Source organism: Scleropages formosus, chromosome 24 (genome assembly GCF_900964775.1).
Source record: "Scleropages formosus chromosome 24, fSclFor1.1, whole genome shotgun sequence".
Lineage (NCBI taxonomy): Eukaryota > Metazoa > Chordata > Actinopteri > Osteoglossiformes > Osteoglossidae > Scleropages > Scleropages formosus.
In genome coordinates, this window is record NC_041829.1 from 11,968,559 (window position 1) to 11,991,084 (window position 22,526).

Sequence of the window (22,526 nt, forward strand, 5' to 3'; positions counted from 1 at the left end):
GTGCCTTAAGCTGTGTCTTGCTGCATTTGTCTTCCAGTCTATATATACTACATACTCTCCAGTCGGGAATTGCCACTTGTCATCTTGCTATGATAGCTGTTGGCATCTTTTATTTTGCTGTTAAAATGTTTCATGGAACTGCTAAAGAAACAGCTGGAACATGTGGTGGGAGATGGCTTTATTTCATGAAGCCAGCCCCCATAAGCGAAAATGATTGGGAGGGCTTACTCGTAATAGGTTTTAAGTGGAGTTTATGGATACATCACCACATCCTTGACTAATTCTGTACATGTTGCTAACCTGTGAAATGCACTGACATTTAATTTTATGTCACTCCTTGTAGATCTAGAGAAGTGTAAGTTGATGAATAAAACAAAGCTGAACTCTTTTATTTGGGGGGTTATTTTTTCCCAGGGATCTCTTTATTTTGGCATGTCTTTGGAATGGCTGCTTAGAGATCAATAGAATACTATAAACAAAAAATACCCAGTGGAACTGGTTTATACATTAAACCACAGCAAATGTTTCTCAAATTTACAACACATACAAAACTTATTCAGTGTTTTCATTTTATGCTGACTTGTTGTTTTTAATAAATGATCACATTTCCTATTTGACAGCTGTGTTTTCTTTTTATACACCACAGCCTTTGCATTGGCGCTTCTATGTATCATGTGATACAAAGTGTGTGTGTGTGTATATATATATGTATGTGTGAACTCCTAGGAATATAGTGTGCCTAAAAGTATTCACCTTAGACGTCTTTACACTTTGTGTTGGGGCATGGAACCATGACGTAATTTGTTTTGCCACTCAACACAAAATACTGTATAAGGTCAAAGTGAAAGAAATCCAGACATTTTGATAAATTATACACTGAAAACAAAGTAATTGTATGCACAATTACTCACCCACTTAGAATGACACCCCTTACTTACCCATGAAGTTACTAGGTCTCTTGTCAAAGTCACATGATTACTTCACTGAAGTCCAGCTGTATGCATATGAAGTGTTTTGTGCAATGTAATACATACACCTGTGTCTGGGAGCTTCACCAATTACTGTATTTTCAAGAAAACACTACACCATGAAGTCAAAGGAACATTCCAAGCAAAGCTGAGACAAAGCTCTTGAAAACACCAATCAAGACAAGGATAAGAAAATTGCCAGGGCACTGAATATATCCTGAAGTATAGTGAAGTCTATCATGAAAAAGTTGAAATACATAACAACTGAGAATCAGAACTGACTATCCTCCAAAACTGAGTGTCTGGACATGAACAGCCAAAGAAAGAGAGGCCACTAGGAGACCTACAGCAACTATAATTGAGTTACAGTCCACCATGGTGGAAGCTTTCCACTCTCATTCCAAAGACTTGGTTCAGGTGACTGGTGACTGGTGCATCAGGCTAGCCTAGAATGCACACTTCATAAATCTAGCTTGTATGGAAGGGTAGTAAGAAGTCTTTGTTTAAAAAAAAAAAAAAAAAAAAAAAGACCTGTACCTCAACTGGAGTTTGCCCAAAGTTATGTGAGAAACTCAATTCGGCGGAAGATTCTATGATATAATGAGACCAGGACTGAACTTTTGGGCCTCAATACTAAGAACTCTGCTTGGTGCAAACCACAGAACATCACAGTGAGAACACCTTCCCTACAATGAGGCATGGTGGTGGCAGCATCATGCTTTGGGGCTGCTTCTCTGGGTCCCAAAACTTATAAGCAAGGACAAATGGATGTAGCTATGTACAGAACAATTCTGGAAGACAATGTGCTTTTCACTTTGAACTTTGTGTTGATAAGTCACAAAAATTCTCAGTTAAATACATAATGGTTCCATGCTGCAACACATTAAAATGTGAAAAATTCTTCTGATAAGCACAGCATTCAACCCTTTTTCTGGGTCTACAAATGAATATCTAAATAGTTACCAAACATACAGCAAATATATAAAGACAAAGAAAAGTCACAGAGAAAGGCAACATTTTGCCTTTGTTCCACATAGATGTATTTCAGTTTTAGGTCTTATTTCGGTCAGGCTTAAGTCTAGTTAAGCAACACAGGAATTCCACATCTTTAATGATAAATCATTAAAATGGTGCAAGTTCTAATTTCCGTGAAGTAAAAAACAGTAGTAAAAATAGGCAAAAGTGTATCCAGGGCAAATTGGTGGCAGAGGTTAGCATAGGTACCTCACCTGGGCTGAGGAAGGTTGGCTCTCCACTCAGTCTGTGTGGAGTCTGCATGTTCTCCTTGTGTTTGCGTGGGTGTTATGCTTTCCACTCCCAAAAACATGGTTCAGGTGACTGGTGACTAAATTCAGTAGTGTGAGTATAGTGTGTGTATGTGTGTGTGTGTGTGTAACATTGCTCTGGTGTATAGATGGTGATTGGTTGTTGGGGGTTTACCCCAGTGTTAGTCAAATACTGTAAAACACCTTGGATAAAGGTGTCAGCTAAATCGTCCTTAAAATACTACTGCACTGTAAGCTGCTGTGGAGTAAAATGTCTACTAAATGGAAAAAAAAATAGTCTCTTTTAAGGAGATCTTAGAGAATTTAGTAGTTTTCTTATATGCTTTTCTTCCTATGTGGTTTAATGAGTTAGAGATCCCCCTGAAGCGAACAAGCCTTGTAATTGTTTCATCCTGGAAATCTGAGCTGGTTCTGTACAGTCCTTTACATAACCTGCTAAAATAAAAAACAATCAGTGCAAGGTTTTGTTTGCACAAAAACAGAAAGCACTACAACTCTGCTTTACATGTATGTAAAGTGGTTTTATTTTGCAGGCAGTTTTGGCTTCCAAAGATCTCAGGGTTGTAGCTTCACCGGGTTCTAATCCCAGGCAAATACTACAACGAAGAAAAGAAAATACTGTCTGCAAAACTTTACAAAAATAAGGCTCAAGTGGAATACAAATTTACATTATGTAAGGAGCAACGTTTGTCATCTTTGACATCTTCGCTTGTTTGTCATTTTGTTTGACTTGTGATCTCAAAGACATTTGGTCAAACTGATTAACAATTTCCTATATTCTTTCTGCAGAGTCAATCACTGTAAATACCGCACTGCTCAAAGAAGCAAAATTATGGCAATGTTTACATTTATCCTCCCGGCAAAACACTTCCAGCTTCATGGGAAGTGTGCCAAGGACTGCAGAGAGTAGAACATTTAAATGAAGGGAAAAGGCAAATTATGACAACTGAACATCTTGAGATGTGGCTTCATTTTCTTGATTGTTTCAAGTAATCTCTGACAATTTCTGACCTCTCTGTATGGCAGAAAGAGCTTGTACATACTCAGCAGTCAGAGAGTCAAATGTGACGCAAAACAAAACGAATGAAGTCCAGCTCCTATAAAGGTGTACATTTCAGTTTGTCTCATACGCTGCACAGGTAAGGCCTCTCACACTTCCTCCACCGGTGTAGCAGTGTCTTTGTTGGAGGAGGTAGATGGGGAGGCATGGGCCTGAGTCTCTACGCACATGGTAGTGAGCTGCTGTTGGTTGTTATTAAAGAGGTCTTGACTGTCCTCCTCCTCACCAAAGGCATTGAATCGTTCCACCACACATTGGGCTGTCAGACGGGCCTCAGGATCATGATCCCAGCACTCAGTGATGGTACAACACAAGACCTTCACTCCCTGTGAAGGAAACAGGCACAGTGACGTGCAACAAGAACAACCCAGTAAGGCTGCCTTAATGTTCATTACTTGGTATTAATAGAAATGTTTAATACCACAAATACGTGCAATCACACACTATTTTTGACATTTATTTAAAGAATCTCACCGAAGCAGATTCTTGGTTTGGACTTGGACTAGTTATAAACATGGACTGCATAGTCCACAAAATCTTCCATTCAGCGGTCCAGTAAGTTATTCATAAACATCTATGGCGACCTGCAGAAAGTAGGCTGGCTAAATCCACTGAGAGTAGTACCTGGTGTGCAGTCCAGCTGGTGGGGATGTCTGGTCGGCCCCGGTCCCTCAGCACCAGGTCCCTCATGCTCTCCACACATGGCTGGTCACACACCTTTGACCTAAATGGTGGCTCATAGCTCTTTACCTCTGACAGAAGACAAAAAAACAGCTCACTACTAGGAAGGCCGATGGCATCTAGCAATAACCCAGTATGACATAGATTTGTACGTTGTATTACGAACATCCTAGTTATAGATTTTTGAAGATACAAACAAACATTTCCCAGTTAATTTTTAATAAAATGCATTTTTTCACCTTTCTTTTTTTTAATAAATTTTCTCTGTTGCAGGGGGAAAATTGCCTGCATTTCCATTAGATGGCAGCAAAATGTACTGAGAAGGGGAGGGGGAGAGGATGTGCAACTTTGTGAAGCAATTTAATCCAGGGTATTTTTATTTCATCCATCCATCTATTGTTATTTGCCTTTCCTCGTCAGAGTCCAGAGTCTATCCCGGTATCATTGGCCACAAAGCTGAGGGTGGAACATCCTAGATGGGATAGCAGATCATCACAGAGAAGCCAGACTAACTCACATGCTACAAGCATTTTAGCATCACCAGTCCACACGAACAGCATTTGGAGGAAACCCATGTAGTCATGGGGAGAACATAGAAACCCCACATAGACTGAGCCAAATTCAAACTTATGCCACAACAACTCTGTTGCTTTGAGCCAGCAGCACTACATACTGCACTATCGTACCACCCAAGTATTTTATATTTATTATATAGCCATATAATATAAGTTTTATAGAAACTGTCCAGAAAATAGAGACACAAAGTTATTATGCTTTTTTGATGATTAGGGTTAGGTGACCAGATGCTGAAAAACATGTTTATGCGATGAATCAGTCCCATCCTTGTGGCCAGTGAAATACATTCATGATTTTAAGATGAAACACTTTTAAATACTTTCTCCAGCTCCAACATTCTCTACTCCACTGTTTTCTTTTTCTTCTAGCACCAGAGGTACAGAACTAACATGTGCAGTTATGGACAGAATGTGAGTTATGAACAGAATTTCAGTCCCAACTGCATTCTTAAGTTGAGGTACATGTGTACTGTATACTTGTCTCATTGCTCAGCACTGCTCAGTTGTCCACAGAGCTAATGTCTGTGCCATAAATACTGAATTACTAACCATCATCAAGAAAAACGGCATTTAAAAATTATTTATGCTATTGTAGAATACTGCATTGTTTGGACCAGCTAACAGTAAAAGTTTTATGAAAAACTGTTAATAACTATGAATTTGTTGTATGAGCTTCTAAACATATACATTAAATAGTATTCACAAAATCTCTCACCCCCGATTGCATCACAACGAGAGACCATTTCCCACAGCACCAAAGCCAAAGAGTAGACATCCATTTGTTTGAAGGCCTCCGGGTCCTCTAGATTGACCCGTGACTCCAGAACCTCTGGTGCCATGTAGCGAGCTGTCCCTACCTGTTGAATGGATAGGAAGTGTTAAAGATGTACGTATGTCCACAAAATGCGCAATAATATCCATGCTTAGCTAGAGCTATTGAAAGCACCAAAATGTTTTCAGAAATACCATCTGCCATGCTGAATTATAGTGTTATCAATAAATAACATCAGTCCCTCGTATTAAAAGAAATGATTCATCACATTATTGTGTTTTCATTTGCTATTATCATATCTACATTTCTGATATTACTAAGCAGAACACAAGAGGTGTCCACAGCATGTACCCAATTTTCTTCTTTGTTCTCACAGAAACATGGTTGGTGTTTTTTGAAAAGTTTATCTTTCTGTATCAGTTATGAAATGATAGCAGGTAATGATATGGTTACCTGCCCACTGTTAGCAAAGTCGTCCACGGTGAGAGAAAGATCAAGCCTGAGCGCCAAGCCAAAGTCACAGAGAGCACATTCGCGCAGGTTCTTCACCACGATGTTGCTGCTCTTCAGATCCCGGTGGGCCACTGGTACTTTGGGTGCCCCAGAAGGTGAAAAATCACTGTGCAAATGGGCTAATCCCCGAGCCACAGAACCAGCCATAGCGTGTAGCTCTGCCCAGCTCAGTACATGATGTGCCAAGAAGTCTTGTAGATTACCCATCCCGTGGTAAGCCATGATGAGCCAGTATTCCCTTTGGGGGGAGCCAGTCCTCCCCATTCGCTCCTCTGCGCTCACAAATTGGACTACATTCTCATGCCTCAGGCTGGCATCAGAAAAGACCGTCCGCTCACTCTGCCACGAGTTGTACTCCACTGCTGGGAAGATCTTCACTGCCACTGTCTCATACTGCCCTGTGCTACTGTGAATGAGTCGGGCCCGCCAGACTTCAGCAAAGCGTCCCTTACCCACCACCTCCTCCAGCTGGATAGGCAGTTGCTCCATGTTGTGGTTCAGGCTGTTGCCGCAGGTAGTGGATGAATCAGCAAGGGCTTCTCTGTTCACGGCCACTGGCTTACCACGGTAGTCATTGGGTGACCCTCCTCTAGCATGACCTTCAGGCATGTCTAGGGACTGGTACTGGGTGCGTTTGGGGCCCCGGTGTTTGGGCTGCTTTTCTGACTGCCGAGTGCGGTAAAGGTAGAAGGCCATGGTTGCAATGACGGCCACCAGAAAGGGAGGGAGCAGGCTGATGACCACAACAGGTAATACATCCTTGCTCTGGAGCTTCAAGAGACCTGAGAACCCAGCCAGACATGAGTGAGAACACTGAGAGGAAACCATGCAGAAGCCCGAGTTTGTTAAGTCTAAAAAACACTGTGGAGACATACTGTTAATACTAACCACTTACAGGACATAGATTGTTTAAGGACATGTTTAAATGGGCCAAGTATTACAAGCTACAAATATTGGCAGGAATTATATGAGCATAGCACAGAAATCTGAAACCCTTTTGTCATGAGTTGTAAGCACTGAAAACGTCAGAATACTAGGGGCAAGTGTTACCGTTAGAGCCCTTCTCAAATATGAGCTTGTCATTGCATTCGTGTGCATTCACACAGCCACAGATGAACAGTGCCCCCTCCTCCGTTGGCTGGGGCACCATCACACACTCGGTGGAGGAGTAGTTGGAGATCATGATGTTATCTACGGCATCCTGCGGATGGTGGCAGAGCGTCCGCACGCTGACGCTCCCATTGTTCTGTTTCCTGTCACACAACAACACATAAACGAGGCGCAAACTGGCATTAGGAGCAATAACGGCTCTAGAGGACAGCATGACTTGCTAATGAACGTAATTCAGTAAAGTCAAAGTAGAGCCTCGCTGTGGAACGTAGACACGGTTCAACACAAACTGAAGCTCCCCACACTTCCTGAGAGTGGGAAAAGCACATCCCCCAGAAGGCTACAGCTCCTTAAAATTTCTATGACCATTTATGCACAAGGTCATTTTTCTGCACGTGTCTATGCTCCATTGGTGTCCAAGTTATTAATGCTGTAAGTTTATATAGATCACAGCATCATTAAAACTGATGTACTTGGACAATTAATATGTTCTCCTTATTTGCCCCAAAAATCACCCGTTTAGCTCTGAAGTGTGCCAGTTATATGAACTTCCAAAAGCCCATCAACTGCCACTTTACTGCTCATTTCACGACTTTTCCCTAATGCCTATTGCTAGCTGATCAGCAGTTTGAAAAGAAGACAGAAAACAAACAGACAGAGAAAAATGTGTCAGTTACAACGGTCCTCCTAGCAAAGACATATAAGAGCAATAAAATAGAGCACAGATGCTCCTCGACATACGATGGTTTAACTTACGATTTTTTGACTTTACAATTGTGAGCTGGCGATAGACATTCAGTAGAACCCGTACTTCAAATTTTGATTTTTTTCCCGGGCAAGCGATATGCGGTGCGATACTCAAAAAAGTATTACAGCTGGTACATGTCTTCCCAACTGTTGTGTGCAAATGTGTTTTTCCTCGTTTGTTTTGCAGTGGTGCTGTCTTGGAATCCCACTACTCATACTGAACAGTTCCTTTGCCAAATCCTGACTTTGAACCTTGTAAATGAATCCACTGATGGGGCATGAAAACTCTACAGTCTGCACAACTAAACCTTCCTCATTAACGTAAAGGTAACTTCAATGCTGATGCAAATTAAAGTGTCATCATTCATGTCAAATTTCTCTCACTTTTTATAACCGCTTGTCCAGCTTAGAGTCGCAGTGGTCCAGAGCCTACCCCAGAAACACTGGGTACAAAGCCAAGTTGGGTACAGAGGTCATTGCAGGGTAGCCACTCATACAACACATTAACGCACTACAGGAAATTTAGAGAGAAGAAGTGAAACACAACATTCTTTATCCAAGATGGTTTACAGTGTTTGATACACTGCATTAAACTGCCTCAATCACTGACCCATCTACATACCACAGTAATATAACAGACCCTGTTTGGTTAATTCAGAGTCACCAGTTTATATCTCTGGACTGTGGGAGGGAACCAGAGCACCCTAACGAAGCCCATTCAAACCGGAGGAACGCACAAACTCCATGCAGACTGAGCTCTGAATTTGAACCTACATTTGCTGCTGCACCACTGTGCCAACCTTCTATCAAATTTCAACCCTCTTAAACTGTTTTGCAACGCATGTCTCAAACGCACCGTCCGGTCACAGGTAAGACTGAAGAACTTGAAAACCCAAGCAGTATTAACAAGGAGTCCAGCCTCTGGCCCAGGGTGGCGATATCTCCTTACACTTACCATATGGCCACACAGATTTCTTCAGAGAGGAGGCAAAAGGAGTTGAGGGAGCAGTTGCTGTAGCACACGTTGCCCTCACAAATAGGGCTGGAGTAATCACACCACTTGCACACGTTCGTCTGAATGTTTGTGAAGGCCGGGGCCTGGGCACCTAGGAAAAGGCACAAAGAGAGGTAGAGAATAGGTACGGCTTGGATCCGTGTTGTGTGTGGCTATGCAGGGAGAACACAGCAGCACACGGTGTAACTGTCCCGTCAAACACATATCATGTTGTTTTGCTTTGTTTATTTCTTTTCCAAGTCTGTTGCTTTCTTCTTCTCCTTTTGTAGAATCTTGCAATTATTCCAAATATAACAACAATGTGGAGAAAAAATGTGCTTATATATTAGTTTCCATGCCAACTGAGCCTGTTTGTGAAATACTGACACGCTGACAAGTAAATTGTATATATTGCAATAACACATCAAAAAGACTGAAAGTCGATCAAGACGATCGAAAACAAATTTAGGAATGAAATTCCAGATGTGCCATTTTTTCTGGAATTATTTTAACCAATTAATTTTAAAAGTCAAATTCCAAGTAGTCTATAATCAAGCCTGTCATTTTCGTAAAAGTCAATAACACAGATTTTTTGTTATAATGCACATGGTTTTTCCACAGAAAGTTAAAAAGAAATGGCTGTCTAAATGGGTTTGGGGCACGGTGGGATGGGGGCACGGTGGCACAGCAGGTTTAGCCGGGTCCTGCTCTCTGGTGGACCTGGGGTTTGAGTCCTGCTTGGGGTGCCTTGCAATGGACTGGCGTCCTGTCCCGGGTGAGTGCCGTGCACTCTGTGTTGCCGGGTTAGGCTCTGGTTTGCCGCAACCCCACTTGGGACAAGCGGTTTCAGCCAGTCTGTGTCTGAATGGGTATTGAACATATCATTTTTGTCTGCAGATCAGTCACTGGTGAGTGAACTTTTAGTTTATCTGGAACAATAAAAGGCCCAGAATTAGGCTATCCAGCCTTTGTCAAAAGACTAGGGTGGGGCTTCTGTACAATATATTGTATGAGATTTTACTATTGGGTTGAACAGATTAAACAAATGACTAATTGGTTCCAGGCTAGACCAGATTTGGTGTGGGAGGGTATGGAGTCTGTTTCATGCCATTAGAGACTATTAAGATCTTTGCCTTTCATTCAGAAATTTCTTAAGATCCCATCTTTATCCAAAAATTTTGAACGGTTTATCATTATGGTCTTCTATTGCTCTCGACCCAGATTTTCTCTCAACTATTCAGCAAATTGGGCTCCAGAAATGACTGTCTAACGGCATGCTGGATATTTCATTTTTATCTGCAGATCAATCACTAGTGAGTTTCAACCTTTTAAAAATTAATTCTAATCTACCAAGTACTATAAATATCTACATCATTGTATTGCTGCCATAGAAAAGGAGAACAGATTATGGACAGAAGTAACAGAAGTTGAGAAACAGCTCATTACACCAAACAATTCCAAGGGCATTGATTTGTGCATTATATACCATTTCATGAAGTGTGGGTACTGGCTCTTTTGATGCACTAAGGGAAGCTTCGGAACAGGACCCTGATGTGTGTTTTAGCGACCGTGAATGGCCATCTATATGTGCTGAAGTCTTCCCTGCCTGATCCTCCCTCAGCAGCCAGGAAGAAACCTTCAACGTCTTTCACAGGATCTATCTTACTCCAGTAAGCCTTCACACAATGTTCCCGGAAACCTTGTGATGAGATACAAGTTTATTGTACTGGAATTCATACAACCACCCAAGAAACCTTTAACAAAAATTTGATTTCTCCCAAACTATTCTATGTGGGTGACTGAAGCGTTTAAACTTCTCCTACTTGAAAAAGTAACATTTGATTTGCATGACAATTGTAATGAATTCTGGAATATCTGGACACCCTTCTGGAAGTTATTAGAACATGCTGCATAATCATAACTGATATATTGTTACCTTTTGACCCTGAGCCCTCTCTCTGTTTACGTGGATATATTTGCATTTTCTGTTTACTGTCTCTGACAGTATACTGTTATGACCAGTTTTTTTTATTAAAGTTAAGTCTATGACTTAGCAGTTTTGTTGTCTAAAGGCATTGAAGGGACATCTTCTTCGGACGGAAGGACACTCCTTTTTAAAGACAGGTCCCTTAGCAACAAAATAGTACACTTGTCTTTGCTTTACTGATCATTGGATTTAAATTATCTATCCTGATTTTGTTCTTTTGATTCTTCGTTAGCAGGATACCTAAATATTTATTTTCTCCTAGGGATGTCACTAGTAGATGCTACAACACAATTCTGGACATATCAGAAGTAAGGGAAAGTGCCATACTATTTCAACTACCTGCTATGAAATTAACACTTAAAAATGATGGCATTAGTTGGAAAGATCTTTCCATCCTTTTTTGATGCTTATAGACCATTGCAACCTGGAGTTTCTTCAATAGACTTGATGTCTCACCCCCCAATAAACAAGGTGGGCATTGTTTTTACCTCCCCCTCTCACTCTATTGAATCACTCTCAGCGTTCGAGAAGGGTGTTAAAACTCACTTCTCCCCTGATCTCCTACGTGCTCGATAAATGTGTACTCTTACCTGTTTTCTAATTTCAAAACAATCAGACACTGTCACTAACTCCCATTTTGGGTGATCACATCCCCAACATTTTAGCATGAGAGAATTATAATAATTTAGTTGCTACAAAACACTAGAAGGGAAGTGCAACAAACAATTTTGAAAACATACTTTACTTTTGTGTGTTTTATTTCTGCCTAACGGCATTGTTTTCAGTGTATATGTGAATGTATGTGGGTATTTCCATTACCATATACTATGTATTACCATATACCATATACTAGATATGTTTCTATGGGAAGAGTGTGTGTATCTTGGAGAGTACATCTGACAATAGCATTCTTGGCAAATGCTACATCACAACATATTAATTACTTCTGGAAAATACAAGAAATTTTAATGACATTCATGCAAGCATGAACAAAAACGCAAATATTTCTGCAAGGATACCAGATGTAGGCTGATGCCAGCCATCAAAGTACAAATACGGGAATAACAAAGAGGAGAGATCAAATTAAAAGCAGAATAAGCAAAAAAGAAACCCCTCTGCATGCTGTGAAATAATTAAAATCAGCAGTAAGTGCTCCAGGGGTAAATGAAAGCCAGAAGGGCTCAATGGAGCCAAGATTGGAGCAGCGGCCCTCTGAATCTCTGAGAAGAATAGTTTGTGTGTGTATTCAAGGAACTGAGATGGCTGAAAGAAACGGGTTTTCAGCCTTTTGTTAATTTGTTTTTTTTTTTAATTTATCTAAAAAATATTACACAATTAGAAAATAAAGCCTCACCCTAAAGAATTGTACGAAAGGTTCAGGGACTGAAAAAATGAAAAATAGTGTTATTGTTTTATTTAGATAGGGGTTCTGGTTTAATATTCTGAAATGTGTAATAAGAACAACCGATGCCACTTCATTCCATTAAAAATACATTTAAACAATACGTTTTGTGTTTTAACGTAGGATGGTGAACGTGTTTAGGTTTGCATCAGTATGTGAACTGTTATAGTTTTAATACTTCACTACTAAGATGCATGATAGCAGTTTAAAGTGTCAGTACACTTGGGCAATTTGGGAAAATAACAGTTAAAGAAAAGCAACCCACATCTGAAATTAATCCGATTCAATACGATCATACAGTCAGAACATTAAAGGTTATTCTTTTAGTTTCAACACATCTGTCTCATGGAACCACTGAGTGGCATCTAGGCTGATTTCACCGTCCTTTGTTAATTCATGGCAATCACATCCCCTGTTTGTTTCACACAGAATATGGAACCAGGCAAATGAAATGGAACCATTGTTCTCAACAAAAATACGTCAAAATGCACACCAAGCCAGGGATTTCTCACCGTTATGTTCAACAATTCCCCCATTATAATACGATGAATGCAAGCTGATATCATAAATTTCTCTACCGAAGCCTGTTTGACCGAGCTCTCTGTTAAAACATGAAAGCAATATAAATATTGCTGACGTATGATCTCTTACTTGATTCTCTGCCAGTGCTGTGAAATTGTAGAACTGTAAATTCAGTCTTCACTACGCTGCAGAAGCACCCTTAACCACCCACAGCACCAGCTTCCTCTTTCCATCACAGATGGCCGATATGATTTTGATTCGGTGGAAGTCTAGTGCACCTTTTAATTTTACAAGAGGAACCCAACCCCACTCAAGGTTTTTGCCACTCTCAACACAACACTGATTTTTTCCAAGTTTAACTGCCATCCATGTATGACTTGTTTATCGAACAGAGCCTCCGATTACAGAAATACAGCACACCAGTTTGCTTCCATTTCGGAGGCTACCAACTTGTTACTTTAAGTAAGGCACGTTAGGTCTTGTTGTCAGCACAACTAAGTAGTAATTTCAGCAAAATGATTTATGAAAGGCTTAATGGCAGTTATATTATATAAGCACTATGCTTATTTCCTTTGAGTGCTGTCCTTGGGTGGTCTGCTGCCCGAAAGCATCTGATCAGAAACAGGAGAAGGAGGAGCATCCAAGAGTCACTGAATTATTTTACACCGTCTCCATTCAAGAAGGGTCTGAAAACTCACCTTTTCCGGACCCATTTCGTCCAAGATCTCTCCAGCTCATGTACGGTGTGAAAGTTCACACACCGTGACTTCATGATCATCCCCAGATAGGCCTTTACACAGCCGCTACTCCGGCATGGTATGTGATTGTTTGTTTGTGCACCTTATTCTTAAAAAAACAAAAAAAGAAAATTGGTAGGAAGGTTATCAGGATCCATCTATCCTGCGTTTTATGCACCTACTTGAACGATGAACCTCGGTGCAGCAAGCGGTAGGGAACAAACTAGGTTTGCTTGAGACTTTCATCATGTCTGCAGCCATGTCTCTTTCTCTTAATGTAATGCATATATTGTATTTTTGCTGAGATGTACGTCGCTTTGGACAAAAGCGTCTGCTAAATGAATAAATGTAAATGTAAATGTACACAAACACACTGGAAAAAGTTGAAAGTCATACATGTTGAAGCTCACATCAACATGTACGGAGAGGAGTTACGTTTCTAAACGTCGTTACTGTTACACTCCTCTCACCGTGTTGATTTATGTGTATGTTTCTTACGACAATTAACACGGCGCATTTTGTGCTCTCTCGTTTGGAGCAATGCTAAATCCACACACTCGCTCATTGTTTTTATTATCGTTTAACATTGTTGTGATTTACATTATATCACAACATATTATCACTTATTTATATTATCACTTCTGCGTTCTGAGTGGTGAATTTTTGTTCTTTGGTGGTGAATTACAGTGTGAGATAAACTGTACAATAATGTGGTAAACTGTACAATGTGAGGTAAATTGCACAGCATCAGGTAAACTGTACAGTGTGGTAAACTATACATTATGAGGTAAACTCTGTATAGTATTAGGTAAACTGTACAATATGTGGTAAACCGTACAGTGTGAGGTAAATTGTACAGTGTGGTAAACTATACATTATGAGGTACACACACACACACACACATTTTCAGAACCGCTTGTCCCATACGGGGTCACGGGGAACCGGAGCCTAACCCGGCAACGCAGGGCGTAAGGCCGAAGGGGGAGGGGGACACACCCAGGACGGGACGCCAGTCCGCCACAAGGCACCCCCAGCGGGACTTGAACCCCAGACCCACCGGAGAGCAGGACTGTGGTCCAACCCACTGCACCACCGCCTCCATTATGAGGTAAACTATAGTATTAGGTAAACTGTACAGTGTGAGGTAAAATTGTACAATGTGGGGAACTGCACAATGTTACAACGTGAGGTAAACTGTACAGTGTGAGATAAATTGCACAGTATATTAGGTAAACTGTACAGTGTGGTAAACTATACATTATGAGGTAAACTCTGTATAGTATTAGGTAAACTGTACGTGAGGTAAAACTGGCAGTAGGTGACGCGACGACCAGGGTGATCGCGGCTCCTCAAGAGCGACCATCGGTGCAGTGCAGCAGTGAGACACACAGAACACAGTACGAACACACGTCCAAAGGCAGACGAGCAGTAGCGGGGGCGCCAAATGGGGTGTGTGTGTGTGTGTGTGTGTGTGTGTGTGTGTGTGTGTGTGTGTGTGTGTGTGTGTGTGTGTGTGTGTGTGTGTGGGGGGGGGGGGGGGGGGGTGATGATCACTTCTCAAAACGCAGCAATCGTCGAATCGTGAGGTGTCGTGGAAACGACGACGGTAACTGAGCGGTACTGCAATCGATAGTGAACGGAACTAACTCCTCCCGCGTGCTGAACTACTATCCACATGAAAAACGAAAACCATTTTTATTTGAAAAGTTCACCGCACTGTTTTTTTAAAAGAAGGGACTCTTGAGCACTCCGGGTTTCACTTCTCTCCTTTGCACAGAGATGGTGGAAGGAGGCCTTGTCTCCCGAAGCCCCTGGGCATGTCTGACTGACTGGACACGCTCGCTCTACTCACTCAGTACTGTACGCCCTGTCTGCTGCAGATGTTTAACCCGATCGCGAGATCCATCCTCGCTCTACTGGACACTGGACACGGCACCGCTGGACCCGCGGGTGACACAACACTGTCACTGACTGAGGAAAACGTGTCACTCACTGGGGGCAAAAGGGGCAGTGAGTGTAAACCTGCCTTAAGAAGAACGATGCTCGGGGGCAGCAGTGAGCCTAAGAACACTGGACGGCACCAGGGTGCGAAGTACAGTGCGAAGTATGTGCACTTTTTCCCAAGATATGAAGCGTCCTCGCGCACTGGAACAATGGGCGGATTGAGAACGCGCGGCCGCTGCGCGAGGCAGTCCTGTCCTGCCCAGTACTGCTGGGCTCTAACTGGGCTGGACTGCGCAGTTACTGATAGCTGGACTTTGCTGGGCTGGACTTGACTGAGTGCATGATCCGGACTGTAAATAGATAATTTAACTAGACTGGATTGTCCCGGCTGGGACGGAGCGGAACGGACGGAGTACTCACAGAACGCCGCGAGGAGGACGGAGGTCACGGCCCAAAAGAGCGACGAAGCCATCGGTGACGAGAAGCAGGAGCGAGCGGGAGGAGCAGCAGACGAAGAGGAGCCGCGGTTCCTCGCTCGCTTGCACGGCTCGTGGGAAAGACGCAGTCCGCAGTGCCGCTCTGCTGCTCGATGGCTGCGCCCGAGGCTTCGCGTAGGCGGATCCAGATGTTTTCAATCCAGCTGCGGGGAAGGGGGCCGCCCAGGAAACTTGCTTCACGACTTTCGTCCTCGCCAGTCTGTCCAATACTAGACAGGACCGTAACTTAGTACGTGCTGAGGGGAACTGGATCTCCCGAGCATTTCGAGTGTGCGCTTTTCAAAACCATGATACAAAGTATTGTATTATCACATTATTATTTGTAACAAAGTCAACAATTCGTTAAGCGTGAAATAAAAATACATAAAGGAGCTTATGCTGAGTTGATTGTCAAGTAAAAAGGAGCTGTTTCACAACACTGATCCCAAAACTTCTAATTCACGTTCCACTCATCTATCTATCTATCTATCTATCTATCTATCTATCTATCTATCTATCATCACTCCTGAGATTGTCAGACTGTACAGTCTACGATGGAAGTCTACAGTTTACAATAAAAAACACCATGTTCATGGCAGAGGTCAGAGGACAATGGAGAGATAGAGAGGTAGTTGTTGACAGGAGGATGAACCAGCTGGGAGCTGTTTGGAGAGGGGGAGATGTATGCGGTCATCTGATATCTAGGCAGAAACATCCGAGAGAGAAGCAGCGATATGTGGGGAAACGTCTAGCTCCAGGGGGAAAGGAGAGGAAGAGTTGGGTATCGCCAGCAGAGCTCTGGTAGGGGAATCCATGGGAGGCAATGACAGGGTTGAGGGAAGAGGTGTAGAGTGAGATGAACAGGGGACCCAGTACTGAGCCCTATAGAACATCAGTTGAGAGAGGAGGAAGGGATGACCGAGAGCCACACCACACCACCTACTAAGATCTACCTGGCAGGTAAGGCTCAAACAATCTCAGTGCCATGGCTTCTGATGCCAGACTGTCTAAGAGAGGAGAGTAGAATCCGGTGGTTGACAGTGTCAAATGGTGGAGGAGGAGAAGGAGGGGAATGCTGACTGAGAGCATCTAATACTGCAAGGGCAGCAGTGCTGGTGAATGTCTGACTTTGAATCCAGACTGATACCCATCAGGGAGATCATGCTGGTTATAGGTTGCTTGTTCCAGAGTTTTTGACAGATAAAGGAAAAGAGAGACTGGCCTCTAGTTCTGGACCTCGCCTTGTTCCAGAGAAGGTTTCTTTAACAGCAGTGAGAGGAGGGCAACCAAAGGAAAGCAAAGAGCTGATAATGGTGCACCTAGTCACCATAAAATAATGCGATTTGTGTATGTGTGTAACGTAGTTTCATTCAATAGTGTCTTTTTTGGGTTCTATGCTGATTTAAGACTGCTTTAGTATGTGTACGATCAGTAAAAGCGTAATAATAAAGACATGTTGAGTTATTCGCTGGGTAAGTTCTGTAAATGCATATAGTTAAAAATATGCTGTAAGGCTTAAAACTTTTATTAACTGTTATTAAAAACTGATTTAAAATGAATAAAATAATAAAAATACTTGGTCTCTGCACATTTGTTTTCAATCCTGACAGCTGTGCCTAAAAATGTTCAGTTTGTCATCTTATTTTTGATCACCGACACTTAGGAGCATGAGAGACAAACTCTAAACAGTGTGGAACGGAGTTGAATTAATCCAGTCTCACATTCCTACTGTGTTTGGTTGCTCTGTACTGCCAATTATCCACTATTTGTGAAAACAGAGGTGACAGTTGGTCTGCAACAGTCTTTTGAAAAATAAATAAACTGGAGAATGTGTGTATATATACATATATATATATATATATATATATATACACAATATGATGACACAAACACACCTGGCTGCATGAACTACATAAGCTTAATTTTACTGCAAAAACATAATTTCATCATCCTGCAGCATATGGACAGTTATGTTATAGAGCCATATGCAAGAAATTGCATTACACTTAAAAACAGACATGCAATACAGAAATCAAACAATCCCCTTTATATACACAGATGAACATAAATTCATACAATAATGATTATTTAAAATTTCAAATTTTAAGAATGTGATTTAAGTGTGAAAAACATCTGTACAACAGAGGAGCTCAGACATTTAAAAAATAGCTATTTTTAGTGAATTAATAGTGTTCCCCGAAAGTAACGGAAATGGGCATTTCAGGGAAATGATATCAGCTGCGCACACTAAACCAAACACAAAGACCAACTTGTTCATGAATAACTGTCCTACAACAATCAGCAACAGAAACTGACAATTTTTTCAGATTTGAAAAAATGATTCTCAGAAAAAAAGAAGAAACAATGTAGTTATCGTGTTCTCCTAAAGCTGTTACTAAGCACTGCAAAGGTATCCCAAAGCTGTCCATCAAAATTTTTAGCTTCTCCATTCATTGCTTCCTTTTGGTTTAAAAACCTGTTTTAAATAAAGAAATTGTTAAAACCATCATGCATAAATTAAAATGTTTACAAATCCATTTAGTAAAACTAGCAGATTTAAGTTCAGAAGCAGTGAGGTCTTCTCACGTGTTTCCAGAGTACTACCATACATCCTACCTACCTTTTAAAGGGTGTTTTCCTTCACATTCCATCTAACCACTGTCATGACATTCTCACACAAAACAAAGATACAATTAAGAACAAGCAACAGAAAAAATATTAAACTCCAACATTCAAAAAGAAAATCAAAACTACACTACGTAACCGTGGTAGGCAGGTGAACAAGTTTATGGCTTGTAAATGTAAAAGTGATGAAACAGAATCCAGTAAATAAATACGTGAAGTCCTACACCTAACATAACACACATTAACACACAGCAAAACCCAGCACATATTTTTTTTACCACAAACTGTGTTTTGTATACATTTAAAAATATGTATTATATACCTAGAGATGGAGGGTATGCCAGAAAACTCCTGGGCTAACAGCCAAAAGAGGCCCCTCCACCTTTTCCTAGCTTCCAAATAATCCCATTGAGCAACATCCTTCTCAATCTTGAACATAAGGTTGGCCTGGATTTTTGGGTACACACCCTGGATGCCCAAATCTACCCCTGTCTGGATATGCTGTGTCCTCTGTGTCATGCTCCAAGGGTAATAAGAAAGATTACAAATCTTGTCTTACAAATGCTTGCCACTTTAAGCATTCTCATTCTCTCGTTCTGAGTTCTCTAACTGTTACCATTATTTATTGTTATTGCTGTCATTGCTGCTATTGTTATTTACTGTGATTGACACTGTTTTGTTTGTGCAGTATTTCTATTGTCCTTGCCCATAGTCTGTGGAGAAGCATTCAGGAAGATTTTCATGATAAACTTTAAACTAAACTAAATCTCACTTGAAGAGAGGTAAATTATCCAAAGGAGAAACGAAATCACGTCCTGGTTCACAGTCCAAGGGTGTAACCCTGGACGTTGCTATGGAGGCGACAGGAGACATGGCGACAGGTGCTTCAAGCCCCACTGGCTCTTTGCTCAATGAAGGATTTACTGAATGGATGAAAGACCAAATGAATAGTATAGGAGCTCAACTTGAAAAGTTGAGTGATCTGGAAGTAAAGCTGGATGATGCTGAGGTTTCGCTCAAAGTTGAGATAAAGAATGTTAAAACTGAACTTAGGAAGCTCTGTCATGAAAGTAAGACTTGTGGGTTTAACTGATTGTGTAAACAAGTTTGAAGAAAAGTTTACAGAAGCTCAGACCAAGATCTCTGTAAATCAATTTATGCCCTAAAACAAGAAGTACAAAAAATACAAAGAAAAAGTTGATGAACTTAAAAGTAAGTTCCAACAGGACTATCTGAGAATTGTGGGTCTGCCGGAGAATGCCGAAGGAAATACTTCACTCAGATGATTTCTGCAGATTCAGCTTCTACTTTGGACTGCTGACTCCCTTGCAAATAAAATACTTTCTCTACTAAATCTACCCTGTTACTAGTAGAACTCATTTTTGAAGTAATTAGACACCTTGATCTCCAGATTTTTCTGGAAAAATAAAAGGCCCAGAATTAGGCTATCCAAACTTTGTCAGCCAAAAGACAAGGGTGGGGTTCTGTACCAAGTATGAGATTTTACTATTGTGCTACACAAATTAAACAAACGACTAATTGGTTCCAGGCTAGACCAGATTCGGTGTAGGTGGGTAAGGAGTCCGCTTTATACCACCCAAGACTCTTAAGATCTTTGTCTTTCATTTGGGGAATTTCATAAGACAGCCATCTTCTCCAAAAATTTTGTCATATTCAAGACTCTTTTAGTTTGGAAAGACATTAAGAGACATCTGGGCATCCTGGACGGTTTGTCGTCGTGGTCTCTGCTCTCAACTCAGACGTTCCCCAAACTATTCACCAAATTGGATTCCAGAAATAGCTATCTAAAGGGGTATTAGATAATTATATATAGGGAATATATAATTTTATTTTTCAGATAAATTACTGATGAGCTTAAACCCTTTAAGAAATCATTTTTTAGACTTCTATAAATATCTACAACTATGTAATCATATTGCTGCCCTATAAAACGAGAACAGATTATAGATAGAATTAACAAAAGTTGAGAAACAGCTATGAGGGGGTGCGGTGGCGCAGTGGGTTGGACCACAGTCCTGCTCTCCGGTGGGTCTGGGGTTCGAGTCCCACTTGGGGTGCCTTGCGACGGACTGGCGTCCTGTCCTGGGTGTGTCCCCTCCCCCTCCAGCCTTACGCCCTGAGTTGCCGGGTTAGGCTCCGGTTCCCCGTGACCCCGTATGGGACAAGCAGTTCTGAAAATGTGTGTGTGTGTGAGAAACAGCTCATTACACCAAACAACTCCATGGACATTGATTTCTGCATTGTGTATAACTTTATTAAGTGCTGATACTGGCTCTTTGGCACACTGAGGGGAAACCTGAGAACCTTGACGTGTGTTTTAGCAACGATGAATGGTCTCCTATATGTGCTAAAGTCTTCCCTGCCTTCATCTTTGTCAACATCCAGGAGGAAAACTTCAAGTTCATTCATAGATTCTCACTCCAGTGCATCTTCACAGGATGCTCTGGGAAACATCTCAGCCGTGTTTTCAAATGCAAAGCCTTTCCAGGCACTTTGATACGTTTATTCTGGGAATGTGATGAGATAGAAGTTTACTGGACTGGTCTACATGCAACCAACCAAGAAACTTTTAACAAAAATGTGATTTCTCCCCAACTATTCTCTTGTTAAATTTCAACTCAAACTCCTGCGTTATGGTACGTAGGCAATCTACTCTGACATATTTGGTCAAGAACTGTATTTTAATGTTGTTGTCGATGCTGGAAGTTCCCTCTGTAAACATGTGCATAACTGAAGTGTTTAAATTTCTCCCACTTGAAGAACTGACATTTGATTTGCAGGCCAACTCTGATGAATTCAGGAATATGTGGACACCCTTCTGGAAGTTATTAGAAAGTGCTACAAGGTCAAACCTGTGATAATTTGTAACTTTGAGACCCTGAGCCCTCTATATCTGTAGACATATTTGCAATTTCTTGCTGTACTGTCTCTACCTGTATGCTGTTGTGAACCTTTGCTGCTCATAAAACCAACTAAATATACTTACTATATATATATATATATATATATATATGTATATATATGTACTTGCTTTTTTGTGTGGATTTAAATTGTTTTTTCCCCTCAGTCTTGGATTGGATGGAGGCTATTATGTTTAAAGAGGTAATTTGGGGTATTCCAGAGAACTGAAAGGAAGTTCAAAAAAATTTACTGTACATCAGCCAAAAAATGGCAATGTGCACTTTTAATATAGGTTCTGGTGTTTTTTTAATATGGGTTAGTTTTATTGTCGTATTGTGTTATATTTAAGGGGGATAGTATTGTTAGGCCCCGCGTTACTGAAGAGTTACCCGTTCGAGCGGGAACAGATGCTCATTGTAAACAATTGTGAATGACGGGAATTGTGGGAAATGTGAAATAGTTGTTCAACCGCTGTGGGGACTGTGAAGGATTATAAGGGGGTGGGTGCCTGTTGGGTACTGTGTAAAGTTGCTGTGAGGTGGAGATACTTGAGGAAAAAGGGGTTCTTAGACCGAGAGCTTCATTTCCATTGACATCTCGCTGATACCTCTCGCTGTGTGCCGGTGTTCCAATACATGTTTATAATGAACAGCGTCCACAGGTCCTTCTTTACCCCATCCGTACCTAGAGCAGCACGCGCTCCAGTATACATGACAGTGTATATTTTGGAGGTAACTAAAGATGAACAGCTGTTACGACCCTATGAAACTATTGTTTTAGTGTCACAGTAGACGGCTGGTAGTTTAGTATTCCAGCTGTTGCCTACAGACCCAACAGTTACAGGTTTGGTTCCCACCTCCAGCTGCATACCCTTGAGCGAGGTACTTACCCTAGATTGCTCTAGTAAAATTATCCAGCTGTATAAATGGGTGAATTGGTGCTATGGTGGCAGTGAGTAGGGCTGCTGCCTCACAGCACCTGGGTGGTGCGAGAGGACATGGGTTCGGTCCCTGCTCAGTCTGTGTGGAGTTTGAATGTTCTCCCAGTGTCTGTGTGGGTTTCCTCTGGGTGCTCTGGTTTCCTCCCACACTCCAAAGACATGTTGTTCAGGCTGCTCGATAGTGTGAGAGTACCAAAGAGAGTGTGTTGTATGGATGAGTGACCCATTGTAAGTAGTGTATCTAGCAGTGTTAGTCACCGCAGTG

The 22,526-nt window shown here is 41.5% G+C and overlaps 1 protein-coding gene across 2 annotated transcripts; it reads right to left on the reverse strand.

Annotated features, from left to right (window-relative positions):
• Window positions 1-2,639: 2,639 nt before the first annotated feature.
• Window positions 2,640-16,117, reverse strand: tgfbr2l (transforming growth factor beta receptor-like). Of its 2 annotated transcripts, XM_018726409.2 has the most exons (7): window positions 15,719-16,112; window positions 8,668-8,818; window positions 6,906-7,108; window positions 5,796-6,637; window positions 5,286-5,427; window positions 3,939-4,066; window positions 2,640-3,640 (listed from the first exon to the last, which is right to left on the reverse strand). In XM_018726409.2, exons 1-7 carry the CDS (start codon window positions 15,768-15,770, stop codon window positions 3,404-3,406), a joined length of 1,755 nt encoding a protein of 584 aa, XP_018581925.1. In that variant the 5' UTR covers window positions 15,771-16,112; the 3' UTR covers window positions 2,640-3,403. The 2 variants fall into 2 exon arrangements, with proteins under 2 accessions (XP_018581925.1, XP_018581926.1); XM_018726410.2 differs by lacking the exon at window positions 2,640-3,640 and having other exon boundaries at window positions 4,003-4,467; window positions 15,719-16,117.
• Window positions 16,118-22,526: the final 6,409 nt, after the last annotated feature.